Genomic DNA, 26,686 nt, shown 5'->3' with positions numbered 1-26,686 from the left:
ATACATATTCGCAATTGTAAATAATTCGATTTAATGCCAACATCCCTTTTGCTATCGAATGCGTTATATATGCACATCGAACTATGTATTTGTATGTGTGTGCACCTATATGAAGCTTACGTAGTGTGTACGCATGTTCATTATTATAACATATCAATTGTGTTATGAAGCTGTGTAAACAAATTACAATGAAATTGCTATCCTTTCTGGGGTTCGTGTCAACCGTCACTCCAAGCCAATGATTACTGTCGCCGGTACCACCTTTTGAAAAGAAAAAAAAACACATATATATAGTATATGCTATACAGATAGTTTATATTTATACATACATACATGCAATATATATATATATATATATATATATATATATATATATATATATATATATATATATATATATATATATATATATATATATATATATATATATATGTATATATATGTATGTATGTATGTATGTATGGATACACACACGCGCGCAAGGGGATGCTGAAAAGTTCCTGGCTTTGGTAAAAGAAAATACAGGAGGATCAGTTAATTATGATTCTGTTCAACATATTCCCTTCTCAGATTGACACATGCAGCGGCCCTTCAGTTTTCTAAGCCCTGTAAAAGAACTCGGAAGGTTGGGCTTCCAACAAGGCTTTTCGCGATGCCCTTAAAACCATGAACTTTTCAGCATCCCATCGTGTGTATATATATGTGTGTGTGCGTGCGTGTGTGCATATATACACACACACACACATACACACGTACACAGGTGCAACAACACCGACATGTTCCGGACACTGATGGCCTGAAAGCTCTTATGATTCGGGCTATTTTACACTAATGTACTGGTAACTGTGTTTCAATTATTTATTTAAGTAAATTCAATACTTAATTTAATTTAGAATGTATTGGCCAAGGTAACCATCTTTGGTTGGAAAAAAATCAGCATTTCGTAGTGTTTGGTACCACAGTTTCCGGAGAATCGATGTTGTAGCTGTATGTATTATATTTATATACATATGTTACAATAAATTCTTTAATAGTTTAAAATCGTAAGCACAGTATAGTGGGTACGAGTTCAATTTATTATATTCCTGGAAAAAGCAAAAGCGGGTTCATTAATTGGTAGAAACATGATTATCTTCAGCTATAAACTTGTGACTTGTAGGTGTTAAGTCAAATGAAATTGCACCCTCTAAAGCGTACCCAAAGTACATATTTTAAAGCCTAGTTCTTATTCCAACGGCCTCTTTTTGCCGAACTACGATGTCACGGAGACGTAAATAAACCAACACCGGTTGACAAGCGGTGGTGGGTTCTCACAAATATATACATACACATACACGTAGACATTCATCCATACATTTATACACACATGTATATGTATAAATTATAAACTAACGAAGGCGGCTATACGCAACATAAAACCAAAAAGGAAAAATTCACTTGTCACTAATTGTGATTGACGGTGCAGGGTAGCACGTACATTGCTAGAAATAAGAGTTAAATACCCCTAAAACTGCAAAGAAGCGGTTATCTCCCCTGTCAGTGCATAACTCTTATTTCTGGCAATGTAGGCTCTACTTGCACCGTCAGTCACAATAAGTGACAACTGTATATGTATCTATTTTCTCTCTCTCTCTCTCTCTCTCTCTCTCTCTCTATATATATATATATATATATTTATATATATATATTTATATATATATATTTATATATATATATGTGTGTGTGTATGTGTGCGCGCGCGCGCGTGACTGGGTTCTTCCAGTTTCCGTCTATCAAATCCACTCACAAGTTTTTGGTCGGCCCTGGACTATAGTAGAAGACACTTGCCCAAGATGCCACACCGTGGGAAGGAATCCGAAACCATATGGTTGGGAAGCAGGCTTCTTACTACATACCCTGTATCTTGTACCTATATCTTGATTAAATTAATTTTTCTCTAATAAATTTACGACTTTGTTCCAACAGTGAAAACACGATACGTCTTACTGAATCCAAGCAACAAATAAATATGGATAAGGAACTACGAAGTTGTGATATAAGTGAAGCAAGATGAATTCAAACAACATCCAATGGCGCTATAGATTCTACATCACTTAACATGTAAAATCGGAAAATATAATTTTTTCTGTTTTTGCAGATTGACCGAATGAAAAAAGTAGCTGAATCTTGGTTTGTAAGAGTTGACATTTTACAGTGTACTCTAGTTCTCATAATATTTCCAGATGAAACTATATTACTCCACAATGTTTTGTAATTTATACGTCAGAAGTTATCTGTCTCAAGTTAATTGAAGTAGAATCTGAGCTAGCAAGAAACCTCACAGGAAACATTTAAATTCTGATCCAATCCGTTATCACTTTAATTTTAAGAAAAGAAAGAAAGGATTTATAGATTTGTTTTACAGATTTCACAATTTCCAGTGAGAACAAACAAGGAAGGAATGGCACACATTCGCCCAATGTGAAAGGAAGAAACAATTACATAATGTGAACGAAAAATGCGAGGAAAGAGACATATATAAAAGAGATGTTGGCTCACATAACAGGAAAATGACATTGTAAACTAATATTGGAGTAATATATAAAGCTAAGTAAGGCGGCGAGCTGGCAGAAACGTTAGCTCGCCGGGCGAAATGCTTAGCAGTATTTCGTCTGTCTCAAATTCCGCCAAGGTCGACTTTGCTCTCATCCTTTCGTCTTTGATAAATTAAGTACCAGTTGCATACTGGGATCGATCTAATCGACTGTCCCCCTTTTGAGCCTTGTGCCAACAGTAGAAAAGAATATATAAAGCTAAGTGAAAGTATCTATTGATACAATGTGTTACCATTTTCATTCGTAAAGAACAATTATTGGAATAATGAACACACAGTAGATAAGTACTGTAGGGCGAGGTGTAAGCTTCGGTTACTGGCTGGATCATCTACGTTACATATATCGCCTTGAAAAAAAAAAGCAATTATAAAATTTACAAACTTGTTCATCACATAAAATCCATTGAATATGAAATTTTCCTTGTGTGGTTTGAAACTTAAGAAAGGGATAACATATTTGTTGGGAAACAATGAATTAAATAAGATGTTAGCGGCTTAAGTAATGTGCATTAATTACCTGTAGGATATCGGATATACTTCTAAAGGGAATCTGAAAATTATTCTGAACAGCTCACATGTCTAACTCAAGGAGGTGACCGATAGTCATAGCTGAAACTGTCAATAAACGATTGTTGTTCATGGATGGTGTATCGACGATTTCTTTGTATTCTTTCAAAGGCATTGTATTTTTTTTGGGCTGCTTCGAGGATAGAGACAATGTACTCAGATTTTAGCGGGTCTGAGTTGTCTTCAGCAGAGGAGGAGCTGCGAAGAGCGGTCATGAAGATGGACGGTGTGTTGGAAAAGACAAGGAGTTTCGCTGAGGTCACGGAGATGAAGCGAAGGGAGTAGGACTTGGCCGGTCTGAAGGAATATGAGAAGATGGTACAGAAGGTGGGAGGGGAAGTGAAGCTGTCACCCCCCCCCCCAAAGGAATTATGGAGAGAATGGAAAGAAGAACGATCACATATAAGGTGTTCTCCTTAAAAGGAAAAAAGGCCGAGCAGGTGGAAGCTGAAACGGAAAAAGCACTAAGGAAGAAGTAGAAAGATATAATATACATGATGAAAGGAAGACAATATGGCACAATGGTCGTACAATTTAGAGCAGTAGAGGAGGCGAGGAGGCTAGCGAGTGTGGCGGTGAAAACAGAGGAGGTAGTGCTTCTGGCCACATACCTTGGAAGAAAGACTTCCAAGGTGAGGGTAGAAGCAATTCCACCGGATATAGAAGTGGCTTGGGTAACGGCAGCTGTCCTTGTTGGAAACGAGGAGAAGGTAGCTGTCCTCCAAGCCACAGAAACAGAAGGAGGGTGGAAAGGAAGGACACTGGAGCTAATCATTCAAGCAAAGGTAGGTCATCTCGAAAACTTGGCAGAAACGGTGACGTTGGGGGAAATCGTGCTGAGGGTGTGGGTAGAGAGCAGAGTACCACGTTGTTTTAAATGTGGCCAAAAGGGCCACATTAGAGCATACTGCCCCTACAGAGGTCAATGGCTGAAAATACAGTTGTGGAGACGGAAGAGAAAAGAGAGGAAGAAAAGACAGACGGAGGAAAGGAGAAAAAGGAGGAAGACCGAATTGTTCTCAAAAGAAATTTAGCGAAGTAAGAAAATGTTAATTTCGAAAATAGTTTACAGATAACGGTATATATTTATGTAATTTTCACTTGTCTTACCTGCATACGTTTTTGCTACTTCGCTAAATTTCCTTTGAGAACAATTCGATCTTAGGAGACACATTACATGTGATCTTCTTCTAGCACATTAACAGTCCACCTAGTGGTCTCCTTTTTATATATACGCATACAATAATCCTTTGAGATTTCAGATATTTTTTCTGAATCTCCTTGATTCTTTTAATGTGCTTGTTCCCTGGTATTAAATGGATATTACCCTATTATATTAATTAATATCCAATTTTTACCTTACTGTTTTAATATATATTTACATATATATATGTATATTTACGTATATATATTTATATACAATACATATATATGTATATACACAATATATATATATATATATATTTACATATATATATATATATATATATATATATATATATATATATATATATATATATATATATATATATATATATATATATATATATGTATGTATGTATATATATAAATATATACATATATATATATAGATAGATATATATGTAAATATATATATATAAATATATAAATATATATAGATAAATATGTATATATATATTTATATGTAACTATATACTATACTTACATATAACTATAACTGTAAGTGATACTCCAACCAACCAGGGGAAGCAATATTTTAGACCTCTGCTTCACAAACAATGTGAGCCTAATCCATAATGTGAAAATAACGCCCACATCTCTCTCAGATCATAACATTATAGATATATATATATATATATTGTGTATATACATATATATATATATATATATATATATATATTGTGTATATACATATATATATATATTGTATATAAATATATATAAGTATATATATACGTAAATATACATATATATATGTAAATATATATTAAAACAGTAAGGTAAAAATTGGATATTAATTAATATAATAGGGTAATATCCATTTAATACCAGGGAACAAGCACATTAAAAGAATCAAGGAGATTCAGAAAAAATATCTGAGATCTCTAAGGATTATTGTATGCATATATATAAAAAGGAGACCACTAGGTGGACTGTTAATGTGCTAGAAGAAGATCACATGTAATGTGTCTCCTAAGATATTTATATATATATATATACATATATATATATATATATATATATATATATATATATATATATATATATATATATATATATATATATATATATATATATATATATTTATAATAATATTAGGGACAAAATCCAAAATTACAGGTAAAAACTCAATTAAAATCAATTTATAAAAAATCAAAATTAAATTGAGCTTTATAGATAAAATATATATAAAATATATATATTAATATATATTAATAGATAACTTATTTAACACTAAATTATTTAGAAGTTATAGTTTCATTTCAACATAATATTAGAACTTCGATTTGAATAGTGTTGATATATTTTCGATTGTTTTTGATTAATAATATTTGATTAATAATTAGTCTTTATTGTTTATAATATCATTAAAGGTTTTTTAATTAAAACTTTGTATATATATATAAAGTTTAATCTTTTATTCTTAATAATTTTTTTCTTTCCTAATTTTTTCATTCATAATTTTTTCATTCATAATTTCTTCATTCATATTTTTATTTTTACGTTTGTAGAAATAAATATTCTTGTATATTTCTATTATTCAATTGATTTTTTAATGATAATTAAATAAACGTTTTTAGTTTTAAATAGTATAGCTTTAACTATTACACCGGTTAAATATGTACTAATTTTATCTTCATTATTATTTTAAACTTAAACTTCGTTCAAATTGTATTTAAAACAATGATAATTTAAAACAATGATAATTTATGTAAGCTGGTTTTTGTATATAATATACATGTTAGCATATATTATAATGGATGCAGGGATGATTATTGAATGTTTATTATTTTGATATTTTGATATTTTTAATAATTTTTCTATCTTTATAAAATAAGTATTTCATATAATTTCATTTGCTACTTATTGTTGGTTGAGATATATATATTTATTTATCTTAGTTATTGTTCTACTTTCGACCTGAAGATTAGCTATATTTTTTAATAGAATTTATTTTCGATAATTTCAATTGATTTTAATTGATTTTAATCGATTTAAATTTCCTTTCTATTTGAAAATTAGTTATGAAACACGTGTAGTCATTTTATTATCTTTATCTTATGATATTTACTTTGTTTTATATTATACTCATTTATTGTGCTTTTAATTGTTAATTTTTCTATATGTGATAGTGGATTTTCATCGATGAGTTCTTGAAACTTGGTTATTTTCCCTAAAACTATATATTTTATATATTTATATATATTTACATATTTTTATATCTATAATTATATATATATATATATATGTATATATATATATATATATATATATATATAGTTATGTATGTATTGTGTTTGTGTGTATCTGTGTGTGTATAAGAAATTTTCCTTAAATTTTCTGTTTTTATTCACTTATTACTTAGGCCTATTCTGAAGTAACTCGCCATCCCACAAAAATATTTCTACGCCCACACCTTGAGAAGCAAACACTGTTCTAAATGTTATTAGTAGATGTGAGTGCGACATAAACCTACGAATATATGTAAAAGCTTTTGATATCTGAAGGACAAACTGAACAAGACACCAACACAATTACATTGTTCTATTATGCAACAAACCCAACAGCCCTCTTATAACAAAAGCAAAAAAACAAAAAGAGAAAAAGCGATTAGACCAAAGCTAGCATTTCAAATTCAATGGAAGCCACTAATTCTAGTCACTGGTGATATTTACAAACGTTATCGTTATCAAAATAAGTATCAAATACACTCAGAATCCAACGAGATCCTTTGTTTAATGCTATCAACCGGTTATTACTCTAAAAGTCTTCGTCCGAAATCGATGACTTCACGTAGCTTCCACTGTATAAATATAATCAGCTGCTAAACATACTATCTTAGTGAAATGAGCAGGAAACGCAAGGGCCCAAGTATTAATTGCCACTCAAGAAGAGTGAGTAGTGTACAAGTAAAGGACGTTTGGAATGTTTACGAGGTGTTCGTGTTTGAAGCATTTCCATATCTAAAGACCTTAGGCTCCATACATCGTAATATGATTTGGGTTACTTGAAAGCTTAATGCTCTACGTTGTATCATATCTTTGAATGAATTGGATTTGCTTATCCTTCTGGTCAACCCTGATCTAACACTTCAATGGTGAAAAGTATTCCCTTTTTAGGGGCCATGTAGGAAAACATGATTAATGTGTCCTTTTAATATGAAGCAGTGTAATTTGAAGGTAATTTGGCTACATTTCCTGGTTGGCTAGCTGAATTTGTCCTTGTAATACGTTAATGTTTAGGGGCAGTTTCATTGCCATTTGGGCAGTTTCATCGTTATAGCTTTATCGTGATATGAGAAATATATTTAATGTTTGTGCTTGATAATAACAAAATCAAATAATGCTCTAATTGGTGACCGAAAGATGAGGAACAACCAAGAACTCAATGGTTCGTGTTTTCTTTTTCTTTTTCTCTTTTATTGCTTAGTCGGGAGAGCAGGTGATTTCCATGACTCATAACAGAGTCTTCGAGTCTGTTGAGAGGGAGAAAGGCATCCTCAAACCGAAGCCAAATTGGCTCGAATGCTATCAGCAAAGTAGTCCATAACGTTTTCCGCCCGATGCTATAAAGAGATGCTAGTCCACCATCGTAGACTGGTGCTTTATTTTGACATTTCATGACTGCTAATTCGCTGCTTTTGTCGCGGTCACGTTACCTAACTGTCACGTGACCCAGTGCACTGAGGTGTTTACCTATGAGGTCACAGAGACTGGGGGTGTTTGATAGACTGTTAGAATATAGTTTACATGAATAATCGATTTGTAGAAACAAGGGACTGATAAAATTTTTTAAATCTAAAACCGACTTCAATTTCTATCCTATGGGAAAAGCTACCCCTCCCCCGTAGACCAAATATAAATCTCTCAACCACTTATAGCTAAGAAAACTAGAGATAAGTACCAGGGTTTAAAAAACAAACAAAGTGGCAAGTGACATTTTTCTATAGGCGCAGACGTGGCTGTGTGGTAAGAAGTTTGCTTTCCAACTAATTGGTGTCCCGGGTTCACTTGGGCAAGTGTGTTCTACTATAGCTTCGGGCCGACCAAAGCCTTGTGAGTAGATTTGGTTGACGGAAACTGAAAGAATCCCGTCATATACACGTGTGCGTGCGTGCGTGTGTGTGTGTGTGTGTGTGTGTGTGTGTGTGTGTGTGTGTGTGTGTGCGCGCGCGCCACCACCGCTTGACAGCCGGTGTTGGTGGTTTACGTTCTCGTAATTTAGTAGTTCGGCAAAAGTATCTGGCCTTAAAATATAAGAACTGGGGTCGATCCGTTCGACTAAATTTCTACAAGGTTGTGCCCCAGAATGGCTGCAATCCAATAACTGAAACAAGTGAAAGATAAAAGATAAATGGTTTCGTGAACTTTACAGAAATCAAACAATTTCTTACCTGAATATGAATTGAGAAATCTCTGACAACCAATCCGTTGGATATCGCATTGATAGAAACTATTTTCTCCCCGTATCAAAGGTTCATTCGGGGCTCCAACTAGCAACCTGCAAGTAAAATAGATTTGAATAAAAAGAACAAACAAAAAAATGAAGAAGCATTAAAATTTTTTATTTTTATCTTGACTAAAGAAGAAAGTGGTTATTGTTGTAGTTTAGTCCGAGGCCAACTCTGATCAAACAGAACTATGATGAAAAATGTGTTCCGGCAGTGCATCGAAAAGCACAATGCGCTCTTCACTTTTTAAAGTGTTAGCGTATGGTATTAGAAAGGTTTGGCTATATTTCTGACAGGCCAAAATTAAAAACACCATTCCGTGAAGACCTAACCTTGTTAGTAGTAGTAGTAGTAGTAGTAGTAGTAGTAGTAGTAGTGGTAGTGGTAGTTTTTGGTTTACATAATCAAAGACAGATTTTAGTGAAAGAAAATATCTCAATGGCTTTCCCGAGTAAATTAGGGATCCTTTTATCCGTTTATTCTTTTACTGCTTGAATATGGAAAAAGAGGGAAACCACCACGTATGGGTTGCAGCTGGAAGAAGCAACGCATCAAAATAATGGGTTATCTTCACATCGGCAAGCATAGACCAGGGGCAGAGATCAGGAAACCATTAAAATTATCCAAGAACTAAGCGGCAGCGTTAAACCAAGACGATTGATAGAGCCCCCCCCCCCCATGTACATGAAGCAAGTTTGCAAAGAACTTAGAGTATTTCATTTTGGTAACTCGTAATTATTGTAATTTTTTGCTATATAATCCATCTTCACAATTATATAACTTCCTTTGATGCCCTTTAGATTTCGGTTACATTGACATTTTGTACTTTAAAAAAAATCTATTTTGGAATGATTCTGATGAAATCTACTTCAGAATCATTGAATAATCCTGACAGACGCGAATAAGATCAGCAAAATTTGATAAAATAACAGTTAGTTAGGTAGTCAAACTAGTATATTACTGCTAGCTGTTTTATCGACTCCCTAACGCAGAAAAGCAGAAGCTACTTTGGCAAAATGATACAGATACAAGAATACAAATTTGGGGAATCAGTTAATCCATTGACTTTGGCTTGATTTGAACTCAGAGAGCAACAAGCCGGAATAAATTCCACAATGCATTTTTTTTTTAAGCCTCTAACGGATCTGCCAATCTATCAATCTCATGATTACTAAACAATAATAATGCTTTCTAATTTAGGCACAAAGACAGTAATTTTGAAGTGAAGCGATTAGTTTATACCATTGCCCTCAGCATTTGACTGGTACCTAGTTTTATCAATCCGGTGGGGGTGGGGTGTAAAAGCAATGTAATGGGTTGGAAGAAAAAACACAAGGCATTTAACCCCCGACGATCAAACGATTCTGCCAGCTCGGGCTCAAAACCACACATTCGATGTGTTGAAATGTAGTCTATGTATAGAACCCCACCCAGACTTATTTGTGGCTTGACATAGTCTACTACACAAGTATTTGTTTGGTGTTGACAGAGTCAATTGTATTGGTATTAATTTGACATTGTTTTCTTTTATCAGTTGCAGAATACATTTAGTTCAAGTTACTCCTGATAAAACAGCTCTGGTAATTTTTTTTCCTTAAGCAAAGTATACTTGGCAATTTTCTTTTTAAAACTGTTGTCGTCGTTCGTCAGTATGTTTCCTCACAGAGTGTCCATTTGAAACGGATTGCAGTGATTCAAACGGAGACCAAGGCCGGGCGACTGGCATTTGGAATGTTGTCAGATATTCATAGTTTTTAACACGTCGGACAAAACAGTGGGTATTACATCAACTTTTGCCTTCTCTGGGGGTTCTTGGGTGGATAAAAGCGACGACATTGTCAATGGGTGTTTAGGCGTCGACGAAGGTCAACTGAAGAGTTTATCACAGAAGGTTTTCAGCACTGGGGCTATAGATAACTTCCAAAAATCTTTGGCCTGACAAAGCTACTGGGGTGGGGGTATTGCCTGTTCGGAATAGTCTACAGACATGAAAATACTGTTAGTCAAACCTGTTCGGGATGTGATCTTTTTCACGACGGCGAAGGAATGGAAACAGCTGAAAAGATTGAGATTAGACATTTTCCACTTCGGTCAAACCATTATCAACTTCAAGTTTCACTTGAAGATGAAGCAGAAGGCGTTGTTCTGAACTAAATTTGTTGAAAGTCAATGGGTGAGAGTTGCGAGAACGACCCGCGTGAATGGACCTTCTTTCAATATATGCCAGAAGGCTGGAGCATACGACCAGTATAGGGTTGTTGCTTTTGGTAATCAAGATAATCCTGGATATGTGGACTTCTTTGACTGGCACCAGATGTGTCCCTACTAGAATGTTTCATTGCATTTCTTTTGTATACTGTTGCTTTGTAAGCCTGTTCTTTTTCTTTTTATTTTCATAGCTGATTCTGCATAAACACTCACCGTACTGTAATTTATTCTTGTAATGTTCCATCATCCGACAACCTTAGGTGTTTTTTTTTTATTTGACAGGCATTGCTTTTAGCAGTAGTAAGGCGGCAAGCTGCCAAAGTCGCTATTACACCGGACAAAATGTTTAGTGGCGTTTCTTCCCGCTTTACGTTTTTAGTTCGAATTTCGCCGAGGTCGACTTTGTTTTTCATCCTTCGGAGACGATGAAATAAGTGCAAGTTGATCGCCGGGGTCGATGTGATCGACTAGCCACTTCTCCCTAAATTTCAGGTCTTGTGCATTTAGCAAAACAGACTATTACCATTATTAGCTGGAAGAAGCGTTACCGCTCCGGACAAAATGCTTAGTGGCATTTCATCCGGTTCTGAGTTCAAATTTCAACGAGATCGACTTTGTCTTTCATTGACTCCATTCCCCTCATCTTAGATTGCTGGCCTTGCGCCAAAATTAGAAAGAATTACTATTATTATGATTTGTATAGTTCGGCGAGCTGGCAGAATTGTTAGCACGCCGGGCAAAATGCTTAGCGGTATTTCGTCCGTCGTTACGTTCTGAGTTCAAATTCCGCCGAAGTGGACATTGCCTTTCATCCTTTCGGGGTCAATGAATTAAGTACCAGTGAAACACTGGGGTCGATGTAATCGACTAGTCCCCTTCCCTAAAATTTCAGGCCTTGTATCTATAGTAGAAAAGATTATGATTCGTATTAATGAAACGCTCGTTGCATCAACCGTAAGTTGTTAATTCTTGAAATTTTGTTATACAATATTTGTTAGGGCCACCAGGACCCCACAGAACTGATTGCTTGGTTTGTATCAGGCTCATATGGGGCCTAATTTTCTTTACTGTTAGGAATGTGGACCAGTGCTTTACCAAATTCGCCACTAAACCGCCTTGACAACATCAACAATAATAATAAAGTATTTCTATTTTGATGCACAAATTTATCGATCTTTATAACATTTTTTTCATACTGTTCCTTCGATTTCCTTCCATAGTTTATATCATTTAAAGCATAACATTTAAAGTGGTTTTATATATTAAGTATTTGGATAATGACTTGGATTATTTCGTTCCATAGTTAAGTCGTTCATTTTTTTCTTTTTCCTTTTTTTTCAGTTAAAAGTGTAACGGTGGAACACATCGCGACAAGTAGGATATAGTTGATGACGATGGTGATAATTATGACGATGATGATAATTATAATGATGATGACGACGATAAGGAGATGATGATGGTTGAAGAGGTTGGTTCTTTACAGACAGATAAATGTAAAGAAATTGTAGGGGTGAAGGGGATTTACAAATCCAATTCTTAAAATGAAAGCGTTCGTTTGTTCATATACTAGTTTTAATCTTAATCCAGAAATATGCGGGTAAACCAGTAAGTTAAATAAGGGAATATTTCAAAGGATAAAAAAGTCCTAAATAGAAATGTATCAAAACGTCAAACTATTTTGGGTGTTGCTTTTATATAAACGAACTTGATAGTGTAAATCCTGAGAGTGTAAGAGAAGTGCATTTGTGTCTGCAAGTGTGATGTGTATACATAGGTATAAATATGCGAGGATAAACATATATCTGTACATTATATAGATACATACAGATATGTACATATGTATATGCTCACACACACATACACTCACATGTATATATATATGAATATGTCTGTATGTATATAAATAGATATATGTATGTAAGCATTATGTTTGCATCTATCTATCTATCTATCTATCTATCTATCTATCTATCTATCTATTTATCTATCTATCTATCTATCTGTTTATATATATATATATATATATATATATATATATATATATATATATATATATATATATATATATATATATATACATATATACATAGGCACAGGCGTGACTGTGTGGTAAGAAGCTTGCTTCCTGCGCATGCGTCACCCACAGTGCATTCGGTTTGTCGGTTTGTCGGTTGTGTCGGACGTTGTTTTTGTTGCTGCTTTGAGGATAGAAACAATGTACTCAGACTTTAGCGGGTCTGAGTTGTCTTCAGCAGAGGAGGAGCTGCTAAGAGCCGTCATGAAGATGGACGGTGTGTTGGAAAAGACAAGGCGTTTTGCTGAGTTTACGGAGAAGAAGCGAAGGGAGCTGGACGTGGCCGGTCTGAAGGATTATGAGAATATGGTGTAGAAGGTGGGAGGGGAAGTGAAGCTGTCACCCCCCCCCCCAAGGAATTATGGAGCGAATGGAAAGAAGAACGATCACCTATAAGGTGTTCTCCCTAAAAGGAAAAAAGGCCGAGCAGGTGGAAGCTGAAACGGAAAAAGCACTAAGGAAGACGTAGAAAGATATAATATACATGATGAAAGGAAGAAAATATGGCACAATGGTCGTACAATTTAGAGCAGTAGAGGAGGCGAGGAGGCTAGCGAGTGTGGCGGTGAAAACAGAGGAGGTAGTGCTTCTGGCCACATACCTTGGAAGAAAGACTTCCAAGGTGAGGGTAGAAGCAATTCCACCGGATATAGAAGTGGCTTGGGTAACGGCAGCTGTCCTTGTTGGAAGCGAGGAGAAGGTGGCTATCCTCCAAGCCACATAAACAGAAAAAGGAGGGTGGAAAGGAAGGACACTGGAACTAAGTGTAAAATCAAACATTGCAGTAATTGGCCAGTCGACAGAGTGTATACATTAAGTATGATCCGTAGAAGTCTATTTTGATTAAATACTGTCTTAATTGCGTCTACTGGATTTTTAATCTGCCCAACAGCTATATGTAATAACAGTGAGTGTTTTATTCACTTTTTCTTATATAAAGAAAACAACGAGTTCTCGTCTGAGCATAAGAATGGTTTCGAGTACATGCCATTGAAACGGCCCAAAAAGACGACCAAAATGCACGTGGTGATCTTGTGACCATTGCTGGGAAGAAAATACGTCTTTCTATATTTATTGCATGTTTAACACAGCAAGTTCATTAACAATATAATTCCATGACAAACATTGCAGTAAGAGGCCTATCGACAATGTGTATACATTGAGTATGATATACAGATGGCTATACATAATTTTTTCATGCTTTTATGACAACTTTTATGAAGCAGAGGAGATCATCACCATCAGAATATCTTTTTATTATAAGTCAGCTAGATCATAGATAACATTGACTTAAGAAACAACAGCAACAATGACATCATCAATATTTCTTATAGAATATATTGAAAGATACAAGCCAGTTCCTGGTGATTTTATTCCGGTTTCATCACTGGAGCAGAAGTTTACTATCTCAGGCAGTGCTTCCTTCAGAGCTCAATATTTTCATGTAAAATAGTAGTAGTAGTAGTAGTAGTAGTAGTAGTAGTAGTAGTAGTAGTAGTAGTAGTAGTAGTAGTAGTAGAAATTACTAACTGAATTAGAGATTGACCAAATTAAACAATCAGTAAGGGATAAATGGAACGAAGCTGCAGCTAAAGAAGATACTACAGAGAAACTAATTATAGACCAGCCCGGGCTCTCCATTCAAAAACAAATCTAATCTGATTTGAAGGAAGCGGTCTTTTAACGAAAATAATCACAAAAATGAAATTTTACTGCCATACAAAGTAGTTTCTCCTCTTCACGATGTCTCAGTGAAACATGTGCGAAACACACACGAAATCAACACTGGAAAGTTAACAAATTATAAAATATAAATGGAACAAAACAGTAAGTACATAAATTGAGTAATTACGCATACACTCGAATGTCTACACAATCATATATACATTTAAATATCCACAGGACTACACATACATCCCAATGTTTACACAACTACTTGAAATTTACAGGACACACACACACACATATGAAAACGTGTCCCAATCGAGGTAAAAACAAAAACAAAAACAAACAAAACTATTTTCTATTTTTAACTAAAACAGAGTGAACAATTCATAAGTTTAAAATCACCACAAAAAACTATGCCCGGACATAAATCTATCAGCAAAAAAGATACAGACGAATACAGATTTGTTAGCCTTAAGAAGCTACGTTACGGACAATGTTTACATGCATAGAACTCGGAGGCAGTGTTGTCTCAAAAATTAACTCTAATCAGACAGATCCGTCCCCTAATGTCAACTTCCAAGCTCGTCATGCCTCAGTGATAACAAAGCAAAATACAAACCGAAACCGGTCGTCATCCGGAACACCAAGGACCACGTACTCAAATGATGAACCAGATTCGAAAACAAAAGTCAGCTACTTGTTCAGATCTTCCCGAAACACAGGAGCTGGAAGTACCCCACAATCGGAATATTCCAACAGATGGCCATCCATGCTTGTCATCAAATACCCAAAAGAAAAAGAATGAAAATGGGAGATAATAAAGAAGTTCTTACAGCCTTCTCTCATGCCATATATTTCCCCACAAATAAGTCAAATACTGTACAAACCTGCTTAAACTAGAGACAGAAACACCTTGAAGTAAGACCCCACATAAACAGTAATAAACTTGCCAACGTCAGAAGAAACATTATGGAAAAGAAATTACTAACTGAATTAGAGATTGACCAAATTAAACAATCAGTAAGGGATAAAGGGAACGAAGCTGCAGCTAAAGAAGATACTACAGAGAAACTCATTATAGACCAGCCCAGGGCTGATGAAAATGCAATAATGATTGAAAGGGTTAGTGTAACTAATAAACAAAGTGAACCAACCATAAACACTAAGGCAGAAGAAAATCAAATAGGTGATGAAAGTCACACAGAAATTAACCCAACAGAACTACATGATCTAAAAAATCAAATTATGACTGAATGGCTGAAAATTAAAAAAAAAACAGTATGAATGAACACGACTCTCCCCAAAATTCGCAATTCTAACCAAAACCTGAAAATAATTGGTAAAATCCGCCTTGCACTTCAGGGTATAATTTCATCTAATGATGTTGATATTACAGATCTCAACCACCTGTACACGAAAATCTCAACGATTCTATGTGGTGAAAATATTAGACAACCACAACATTCCCACAAAAAGCCTACTTGGCAAGAGTGTATTCAACACCAAATTCAGCTATTTAGGTCTGACATAAAATATTTAAAAAACCTCAAGTTTGACAGGCCTGTCAAACAAACAAAGACCCAAAAATTAAAGAAAAAATATATGAAAACCATATTTGTGATCGATACCACCATAGAAACCATCAAGCAAAAGGTATGTGCTAAAGCTGCCCGCATAGCAAGGTATGAAAAGCGCGTAAGATTCTTCAAGGACAACAACATGTTCTGAAATAACCTCAAAAGTTTTTTACAGGAAAATAGGGAAAATACCAGTTACAGTAAAGTTTATCCCATCAAAAGAAGAAGTGTAGAAATTTTGGAATAAAATTTGGGCAGAAGAAAAAACACACAAGGAAAAGGCCCCTTGGATTGATAGAATATCTCCAGACTTAGACTCTTTAGAAGAGTAAAAGTGGGAGGGTATCAAGGTAGAGGATGTAAGATCTTCTCTCAGGAAGTCAAGCAAATGGAAGTCTCCAGGAAAGGATAAAATTCCTAACTTCTGGTTAAATACCTTCCCAGAGAGCCATGAACTAACAAAACTTTACAACAATGTTTTGCAACAACCTAGTATGATTTCCTCTTGGCTAGTTAATGGTGTAACATTCCTACTTCAAAAAAAATGAAGAAACAAATGAACCAATAGATTATAGATCCAAAACCTGCTTAACAACAATGTATAAAATGCTAAAATCTGTCTTGACTGAATATACCTATAATTTTTTTTAATAGAAAGTGGCATATTCCCTAATGAGCAAAAAGGATGTAAACGTGGGCCTTATGGTTCTAAAGATTAGCTATTTATCAATAAGATGATCGTGGAAAGTTATCACAAACGGCACAAAAACTTGTCGATAGCCTGGATAGACTATAAAAATGCTTTTGATTATCTAGCACATTGCTGGATTAAGAAATGTCTGGAAATGTATAAAATAGCACCTACTCTGCAAAACTTCTTGTCTGTAAGTACGAGATCATGGAGAACCACACTGACTTTGAACTGTGACAATGAATCTCTTAATGCTGAATATGTAAGAATTTCATGTGGCATTTTCCAGAGTGATTATTACCACTCCTCTTTCGTCTAGCCTTAATACCTCTCTCGAACTTGCTCAGTGATATACAATACGGTTATAAAATGTTTGACAAAAATATAAATCATCTCATTTACATGAATGATATAAAGCTCTTTGAAAAAATGACCAACAACTACAAGGCTTACTAGCGATTGTTAAACAATTCAGTGATGCAATTTGGCCTCGAAAAATGTGCAAAAGCTACCTTTACCAAAGGAAAAATGACAGAAACATCCAATGTTAATCTTGACCAGCAGAATGTCATAAAAGGAATTAGAACCTACGGAGAGCTACAAATACTTAGGAGTATTTTAAGGGGACGGAATTAAACATTCACTGATGAGGGAAAGGATCAGAAGAGAATGTTATCGCAGGGTAAGGGCAATACTCGAGACAGAGCTGAATGCAAGAAACAGGATCGAAGCGAGCAATACTTTAGCCATACCAGTCGTGACTTACAGTTTCAATATCCTTAACTGATCATGAAATGTGTAATCTTGACAGAATAATACGAAAATGTTTGACAATGCATAGAATACACCACCCTAAGGCGGATATAGAACGACTTTATCTGCCAAGAAAAGTGGGAGGCCGTGGACTTTTACAACTGGAATTAACAATGAAGATTACCACAATTGGCCGAAAAACCTACCTGAAAAAGTCTGATGACTGGATATTAAAACTTGTCTCAAAGCATGAAAACAAAAAAGCATCATACTCAGTAACAAAACAGGCAAAGGAATATCTTAAGTGAATTCCAAATACAACAAACTCCAGAATTAGACGTACTAGAAACAAGCACAGAAAAAGCTAGCCGTATGAAAACCCGCACTAAAACTGCTATCTTAAATGTTCTTACTGATAAATGGCACGAAAAACCTCTCAATGGCAAATTACCCAAAGAGAGCTAATAGTGCTGATGTTGACGAAGCCCTTACCCATCAATAGTTAGTGGATTCTGGCTTAAAATCAGAAACAGATGGGTTTATCATAGCAGTCCAAGATCAATGCTTACCTACAGGAAACTACCAGGCTAACATATTAAAGAACGGCAGCTACCCAGCATGTCGTGTATGTCAACAACAAAATGAAACCATTGATCATGTTGTCTCCATGTGCAGTCTTCTTGCGCCTACAGAGTATCTCAAATGGCATGATAGAGCAGCACAATATATTCACTGGGTAATTTGCAAAAACCAGGACCTGCCCCATGATAAAAACTGGTAAAACCACCTCCAGTGTTTGAAAATTATCACATCTCACTCCTCTGGAACTTCACCAGTCAAACTGACAGAAAGATAGATGCAAATAGGCCAGACATTATATTGAAAGACTTCAGACAAAAATCATGCCACCTCATTGATATGATTGTCCCAATCAATATAAATGTATCTGCCAAGACCTACCAAAAACTGAGCAAGTACAAAGATCTTGAAATAGTAATTGGCAAAATGTGGAACCTCAAGACTAAAACAATACCTATTGTCGTAGGTGCCCTAAGACAGAAATTCAAAAGATAGTGCTCATGGGACCTGCCTATAGCCTACGTCAAATACTGTCTATGTAATCTCAAATTTTAAAACAATCTCATAATTTTCTTATGTTCTCTAGAACGATACTATGTGCAAAACCAAATATGTGACACCCTAGGCATAACACCAACACGAACTTCTAACTTGTTGTCTCTTGAGGTCTCTGGGTGAGACTTGGAGCCAACTTGTACAAATACAAAGCAAAAGTCAAACATATAATAATAATAATAATTATAATAATAATAATAATAATAATAATAATTATAATAATAATAATAATAATAAGGCTGAAGTTTACCGAGCATTGTTCGAATTCGCTTGTAATCCAACTGAATATCCAAAATATGTGTTTTTAATGCCATCAAAGATAATCGGTGATTTGGTGTCTAAATTGAATGTGATAGCAGGATGCGGTAGATGTAACAGCAGGAATATGAAATTGCTAAGAACTAATCTGAAACCCATGCCACTTTCCATGTTAAACCCTGCAACAATAAAAAGAAGAACAATAATTAATAAAAAATGAGTTTCATAAAATAAAGAATTTATATTTATGTGAGCGGGCGGGAAGAAGGCATCAATTATTTATTTATTTGATTATTTAATTCATATTTTTGTTCATAAGATAAATAGCAAAAACAAAATTGATAAAATGCATGCTTTGCTATATTTTATTATGGTTCGTTGCGTTTTGGAGGCTAACTTTACCTTTCAGTCTTTTGTGGTCTGAAAAATAGTACAAGTCGTGCACTGAGGTTAATTAAATCGACAAATGATCCTCCCAAAAATTATGGCCTTGTGCCTATTTTAACTAATTTAACTAACGTATGTTAACATATTTTAACATATTTTAACTAACCTAAATTTTCATTATACCTAAATACTGCTTGGAACTAATATTTCGTTATTTTCCACGATCAGGCGAAGTACCAGTGCAAATCAGTCAACGTTGTTGACTGTATTTTATATAAAGCTATTGCTTTATAATATTTGTTCAGAGGTGTCCTTCTTAGGTAATTCTCTTCAATAAAAGCCATCTAGCTTGAAACGTCGATGTCTAGGAATCCTGATAGATGGCGATACTGAACTAAAAGGGTGTTTTCACACCCTTTTTTACCATAAGAGAAATATTTTCTCTGCAGTAACTGCAGTGAATTTGCCTTTTAGCAGTTCAAATATGTCATAAAGATGTCTTAACTAACCCATATTTTGCGCATATATGTATATATATATATATATATATATATATATATATATATATATATATATATATATATATATAATCATAAATATACAGGGATTAGCATTGAGTTGCTTCTTCAACATACTGAAAATTTAGAAATAGCGGTCAAAGAACTACTGATTCTAAACTACAAATTTTTCTCTAAATGGATGGCGATATTTATGGCACACATAGAACAAAAACCAGAGGGAAAAGCAAAACCAAAACAAACCTGCCTTTAGTTAATTGGATACGAACGTTTCGCGGTTAAGAGAATGAAATTACTCTATTCCGCATCTTCAGCCAAATATTCTGATAAATTTGAAAGTGTCTCTAAAAAATTCACGGTAATTTCTGGCCATGCGACACCAAAAACCAACGAGAAAAAAGGCACTTACGAATTCATCGGCTAGTGAGTTCAGGCACCTCACCTCAAAGAAATCCATTCCATGTGCGTCACAAATAGTCCCGTATGAAAAAAAGTCCCGTGTGGAGGGATAGCGGTTTAACCATCTAACTTAAAGGTATCAAATATAAAATATACAAGAATAAGGGCAGGGAATCGTCAATTAGTAATAGAATTAATAATTAACAATCCTAATCCCTGATTATTTATGATGATAAATGGTTTTACCGATAAAGGTTTTTTCATACTGAACTACTTGGCAAAATTGTTAATTATTAATTCTATTACTAATTGACGATTCCCTGCCCTTATTCTTGTATATTTTATATATATATATATATATATATATATATATATATATATATATATATATATATATGTATGTATGTATGTGTGTGTGTGTGTGTGTGTGTGTGTGTGTGTGTGTGTGTGTGTGTGTGTGTGTGTGTGTGTGTACGACAGGATTCTTTCAATTCCTATCTACCAAATCCGCTCACAAGGTCACAAGGCTTTGATCAGCCCGGGGCTATAGTGAAGACACATGCTCAAGATGCGATGGTTGGAAAGTAAACCACACAACTATGCCGGTGACAATATGCGAAGCAAATATTAATTACGATCGCAGGAATGTCATTTCGACCACGTTAGAACTTTCAACAACTTTTACAGTTAATTTTTATTTATTTTTATAATAGTACACAGGCGCAGCAGTGGCTGTGTGGTAAGAAGCTTGCTTCCGGTATATCGTTTTGTTTAGTTCGACTGCTGTCTTTGTAAATAACACATGTTTTTTGGTTGTCTTGGCGATTTAATGGAGGGGCGTCGTGTGACACGTTGTGAAGATTTGAATTATTCTTCTTCAGACTTTGTGTCGTCTGAGGAAGAAATGGTGAGATGCTTGAAGAAGATTGATGCAGTAATAGAAACAAGGAATTATGCTGCAGTGGCAAAGGGAAAAATTGAAGACATATGTCTGGAAGAGCTGAGCAAGTTCAAGGAAATACGTAAAAGGGAGGGGGTCGACGTAAAAGTGTCCCTACCCCCAAAGAAGTGTTAAAGGATAAGGAAGATAGAACGATTGTTTACAAGACATATGCAGTAGCAACAAGAAAAATAGAAGTGGTGTCGGAGGCACAAGTTGAAAAGGCGTTGAAACCAGTCTGGCAAGGGATTTCCTACCTTGCCAGAGGAACAAAGTTTGGAACAGTGGAGGTGCAGATCCGGGAGGTAGCTACCGCCAGGCTGCACTCAGCAACACCGTTAAAAACAGACGAAGTGGTGCCGTATACCTTGGGAGACGTGCTTCCAGGGTTAGGGTAGAAGACATACCCCCAGAAGTGGATGTAGCCTGACTGGTGGCTGCCATACTGCTAGGCATGGAAGAAAAGGTGGTTGTCCTGCAGGCCATCAGAACACCCTACAGAAACTGGCAAGGGCAGAACCTGGACATGGTGGTTCAGATTAACCTAGAAGATATTGAAAGTATGGTGGAGAAATCACGGTCGCAGACGTGACGCTGAAAGTCAGAGTGGAAGGGAGGATTCCGCGGTGATATAAATGTGGCCTGAAAGGCCGCATTAGGGTGGATTGTCCTCCACCACCTGTGAAGGCTAGGGAAAGGCAAGAGAATGAGAAGGTGGTTGGTGCTCCACTGCCCTGGAGGCTGAGATAAAGCGCGAGAAGTAGAGTGAAGCGGCACCACAGACAAAGGCCAGTATCAGAGTCGAGGAAGAGGAGGTAAATACCAGCTAACAAACAGCGGGGGGAAAAGAAGAGGAGAAAGAAAACACACGTGGTAAAGGAGGACCCCAACCCACAACCATCCGGCTCCCACCCACACCCACTCTACCTCAACCACGCTCTACAGACACCAACTCTCCCCATACCCCACCTGACATAAATACAACTACAAACACACAGGAGCCCCAAATTTCCCACCCCGGCCCATAGATAAATTTGTTATATTATATAACAGAAATAAAGAAGAACTTTGCAACGAGATAAAGACATGGGAAAAAGCAATAGAAGTGGACATAACAAGTGTAGGAGGGTTGCCCGAGGACGTTTGCTGTGCAGTGGCGGACCCAGAGTACCTCTCAAGATCGATAAATTACGAAGAAGAAACTGATTTCGATTAGAGGGTTACGAAAATGGACACCAGCAGAATACCTAAAAGGATAACTTATGCTTACATTTTAAAGGAACTGGACATAGACATTATCCAAAAAAGTGGAAACTAGCTGTCGCAAAAGCATCAATGGTAGTTTAAATTAATGTTTTTAAAAAAAGGGTTGTATGAACAGGTTCAATGAAGTCACTCGGAGGTGGGGTCGAGCGGCTTCATTCCCTTTTTTCATTATATTCAATTCATCTTTTCCATTCGTTTTTTTTTGTCCCCACCTTGTGCTGTCCCCTCTATGTATGGCTACCATGGCCAATTTCATGAAATAAAGAAGTTTGCTTTCGGTTGAAGACATCGGTCGTGTTTTTTTGTTTTTTTTGCGCTCTGTGAGTTGTCATTTTTATTGTTGAAACTGTTATTTATTGTAAACAGTTGTTGAAAATTATTGTTGAAAATTGTTATTGTGATCTGTTGCCTGTTTGCAGGCTGTGTTGGATTATTTTATTTCTCGGTATTTCGGGGAATTGTGAAATTTCTGTAGCTATTTGGCAATTGTTTATTCGATTGGATTCTTCAATGGAGTGCATTTTTAAAATTTAGCCTTTGTAGGCATTGCTGGACTGCGCCCCACCCACAAACGGGGGTGGGATTTGAACCGTTGACACAATCCCCGTCCACATCCCCCACAAAAATGGAAAATACAGCAATTCACATTAAAAAACCCCGCTCAACCGTCCCAGAGAAACCAGACGAAAGACGAATTTTGGTCGAGTTCGACCCAAAAGAAAAATTCACAAATGATGTGATAGCGTCACACTACACTACAATATTATTTCCAAAGCACAAGGACTATCCTAAACAATGTGCCTGGATAGGGGAAATATTATTTGAACAGCTGAAGGGGAGACATCCAGAAGTCATCTCGAGGTTAAAAGACGCTCCAAAATACCTCAGGGAAGAGGAGAAAAGAGGGGGTCCCCTCACGAGACGTGAAGTCGGCCTCCACATCGTCAATGAAAAGTAAGTAGAACCTTTACTTTTCCTTAAAATGTCAACTCTTAACCTTGGTTGTTTAAATGTGCGTGGTCTGAGCTCGAAGTGGAAGCAAGCATGTTTCCTCAACGATCTCAGATCACATGATATACATATTATGGTTGCTACAGAGACCAAGCTAGATAGGCTACAAACCTTCTCGGCTCTCTTGAATGGCTATGAGAAAATCATGTCTCCTGGCCAGACCGGAGGTCGAGGGGTGTAGTAGTCTTGGTTCGAAAAGACTTGGCTCTGCAGACACGTACAGCTTTTGTGGACCCTAAAGGTGGGCTGGTCGTCCTTGACGTGACATACAGCAACAAGGCCTTCAGGTTGATTGGTATTTACGCGCCTTGTGCAAGAAGGCAGCAAACTGATTTCCATCGGCGCCTAGAGAACTTTCTCGTGACGTCCAAGACATTAGTTGTGTTAGTAGACTACAATGCTATCCTGGATGCACGTCTGGATAGTTGTGGCTCGACTGGTAGGAGTGTTAACTCACGCCTCATCGATCTGCTTAAGCGTTTTCAGCTGGCAGATCGTTACAGACTTGAGCACCCGAGCGTCCCAGTGTGGAACTGGATGAAAGGCGACGGGAAGCTCAAGTCTTACTTACACAGGATTGTTATAAGGATTAGAGATAAGTCTAGCTTTAGCTGTCCACAGTTTGTTCAAATCGCCTACACTGACCATAAAATGGTTAAGTGTAGGCTGAACATAGATAGTGCCTATAGACAGGGATCCGGCCACTGGAAGCTGAACAAGTCTATTTTGGCTTGTGAGGTATACCGTAACCGGATCAAGGAGTTAGTGAAAAGGGCATTAACCAGCACCGTGATAAATAATCGGTGGTGGTTTGCTCTAAAACGAGCCATACGTTTTGAGTCGATTAGATTTAGCCGTCAGCTAAGTTTAGATAAGGTCAGGATAGTCGGGAATCTATTTAAGGCTTTAGAAGAGGCGTTGAGATTGGACTCTGCATCCCAAATTTTGGCAGCGAGAGCGGCCTTAGACCGTCACCTCAAAGCCAAACATGAAGGATGCAGGGTTCGGGTTAAAGAACGTGCATTGGGTCGCACACCTTCGTGGAGTGTCAGGAATCATCGGGACTGATAGCTTTTGCTGAACAACTGTTGTCAACGATGGGAAGAGCATAGCTATCGGCTGAATCTATTATCAAGATTGTGCCGCCTGGTGTCAAGTGCCGTCTGATTTTGTGTGTCAGTTAGTACGACTGGGATCCATATTTTTAAGATACTGTATAGCCGAATGACTAACAAATTTATTTCGTAATCACCCTGTGGTAACTTTTCTGACACCTCTCGGCGGACGCATAGCTCGCCGCTGTTCGGAAAGGATCGATGAGCCACGCTTTCGCGGTCCGTATTCGTACTGAAAATCGAGATCGAGCGAGCTTTTGCCCTTTTGCTCGACATGTGGTTCATTCATCTTGACAAATTTCTTTTAATGTAGCCTTGAATCAACCCAAGCCATGTAGGTGAGAGTCAGAGGCGGCTCGTGAATAGGCACTATGGAACTGCAGCACCCCCTATTTCCACTCGATATTATCGATAACATTCAATATAATGAGTCCTTTTTTCTTTAATTCTTTCTTTATACTTGTACGTTATATAATCCTTAAACTTAATGTCAGTAGCCATCCCCTAGCTTATGAAAAAAATACAAAATCTTTGTATAGAACTGTGAAGTGCACAGTTCTATACAAGTGGTGCTTAGCTATTGTGTGCATGCACACATGTCAGGGATAGGAAGCTTCACGCTAAGGAAAGACAGCACTGTCGTTCACGCAGTACCGGTGAGAGATAGTATTTCTTGAATGTGATAAAGCGTAGAATTAGATTATTATCCTACTTCCAGCATCGGTGTTGCTGCCAAGATTTGAAAATCCCCTTATTTAGTGATTTAGGGGGGATTTTTGAAAAACAAGGGGGAATTCGCGGCGGTGTTCAGTGAACAAATTAGCCACACTACCCGGCAGTGGCTAAAACGCGAACCGATCAAGTTTATGTATAAATATTCTTTTTATATGTTTGTTTCCTTTTACAAAATATTAAAACAACGGCTAAAAATTTTCAGAAGCAGCACCCCCACTAATTTTATCTACGAGCTGCCACTGGTGAGAGTGAATAGATGGAAGCTGTAGAAGATAGTTGGATAGCTTATACTTGTTATTCAAAAGGCCAGCTTGTCAGGTACTGTTTCACGCTGATGCCGCCAAGTAATTGTATCACTTTAACTGTCCTCGTGTCTGGAATGTTCAAGCAGTTACACGCAAATTCGATGAGTAGGTACTGAAGCTGATTCAATAATTCACGGACAGAAATTGTGATCGAAATCCAGATCCACTGATGTTGTTAGAGTGATGCAGTGTTGTTGTTGTTGTTGTTGTTGGTGGTGGTGGTGGTGATATTAGAGCAGAGGGAGACAAATGAGTCGAGATTGCTCGGGTGAAGGTGATGCAAGACCAGCCAGCTACGAGGAGCAGTGGCTAAGAGTAGTTGCTGGTAAGTGGCTCTTTGTGTTTACATCTTCCGTAAATTAATGTGGACATTTACAGCAGCAACAGCTCTACCAGCACTAGCACCACCACCACCACCACCACCACCACCATCACCACCACCATCTTTCCACAATGATGGTGTGGTCACACGTGCAATTGATATAAACAACTATTTCGTAATTAATGTTTCTGTTTTAATTCGTCGGTGTCACACGGAAGCACTAAAATTCAACGAAGTTTACATATACATATTACGCAAACTTACGTACATACATACATACATACATACATACATACATACATACATACATACAAAAGGATAATTCCGAGGACAAAGAATTAAGAACCCACAGTATGATGGAAGCCATAGCTAGTCATAATAAAAAGGAGTATTGGTAGAATGTCCCAGTGAAAGCCTCATTAAATGTTAACACAACAGTCTTGATATAATGATTTGAGACAGAGAAGAGAAACTGTGTACAATTGTGGAAATCAGCCACCCATTGAATGTTA

At 36.4% G+C, this 26,686-nt stretch overlaps 1 protein-coding gene across 8 annotated transcripts in view; it reads right to left on the bottom strand.

Annotated features, from left to right (window-relative positions):
• Positions 1-26,686, bottom strand: part of LOC106871077 (integrin alpha-4) — a 206,025-nt gene that overhangs the window by 100,277 nt on the left and 79,062 nt on the right. For all 8 annotated transcript variants that reach the window (XM_089355249.1, XM_089355233.1, XM_089355240.1 and 5 more), the window contains exons 2-4: positions 19,169-19,355; positions 8,757-8,863; positions 188-261 (exon numbers count right to left, since the gene is read on the bottom strand). In XM_089355249.1, coding sequence (XP_089211375.1) covers positions 188-261; positions 8,757-8,863; positions 19,169-19,347 — 360 coding nt within the window. In that variant the 5' untranslated portion in view covers positions 19,348-19,355. The remainder of the gene's footprint in view (positions 1-187; positions 262-8,756; positions 8,864-19,168; positions 19,356-26,686) is intronic.

This window comes from Octopus bimaculoides, chromosome 1, assembly GCF_046866305.1.
Source record: "Octopus bimaculoides isolate indiv1 chromosome 1, ASM4686630v1, whole genome shotgun sequence".
NCBI lineage: Eukaryota > Metazoa > Mollusca > Cephalopoda > Octopoda > Octopodidae > Octopus > Octopus bimaculoides.
The sequence above is the reverse complement of the archived record's forward strand: the minus strand, read 5'-3'. Positions and strand labels throughout refer to the sequence as shown.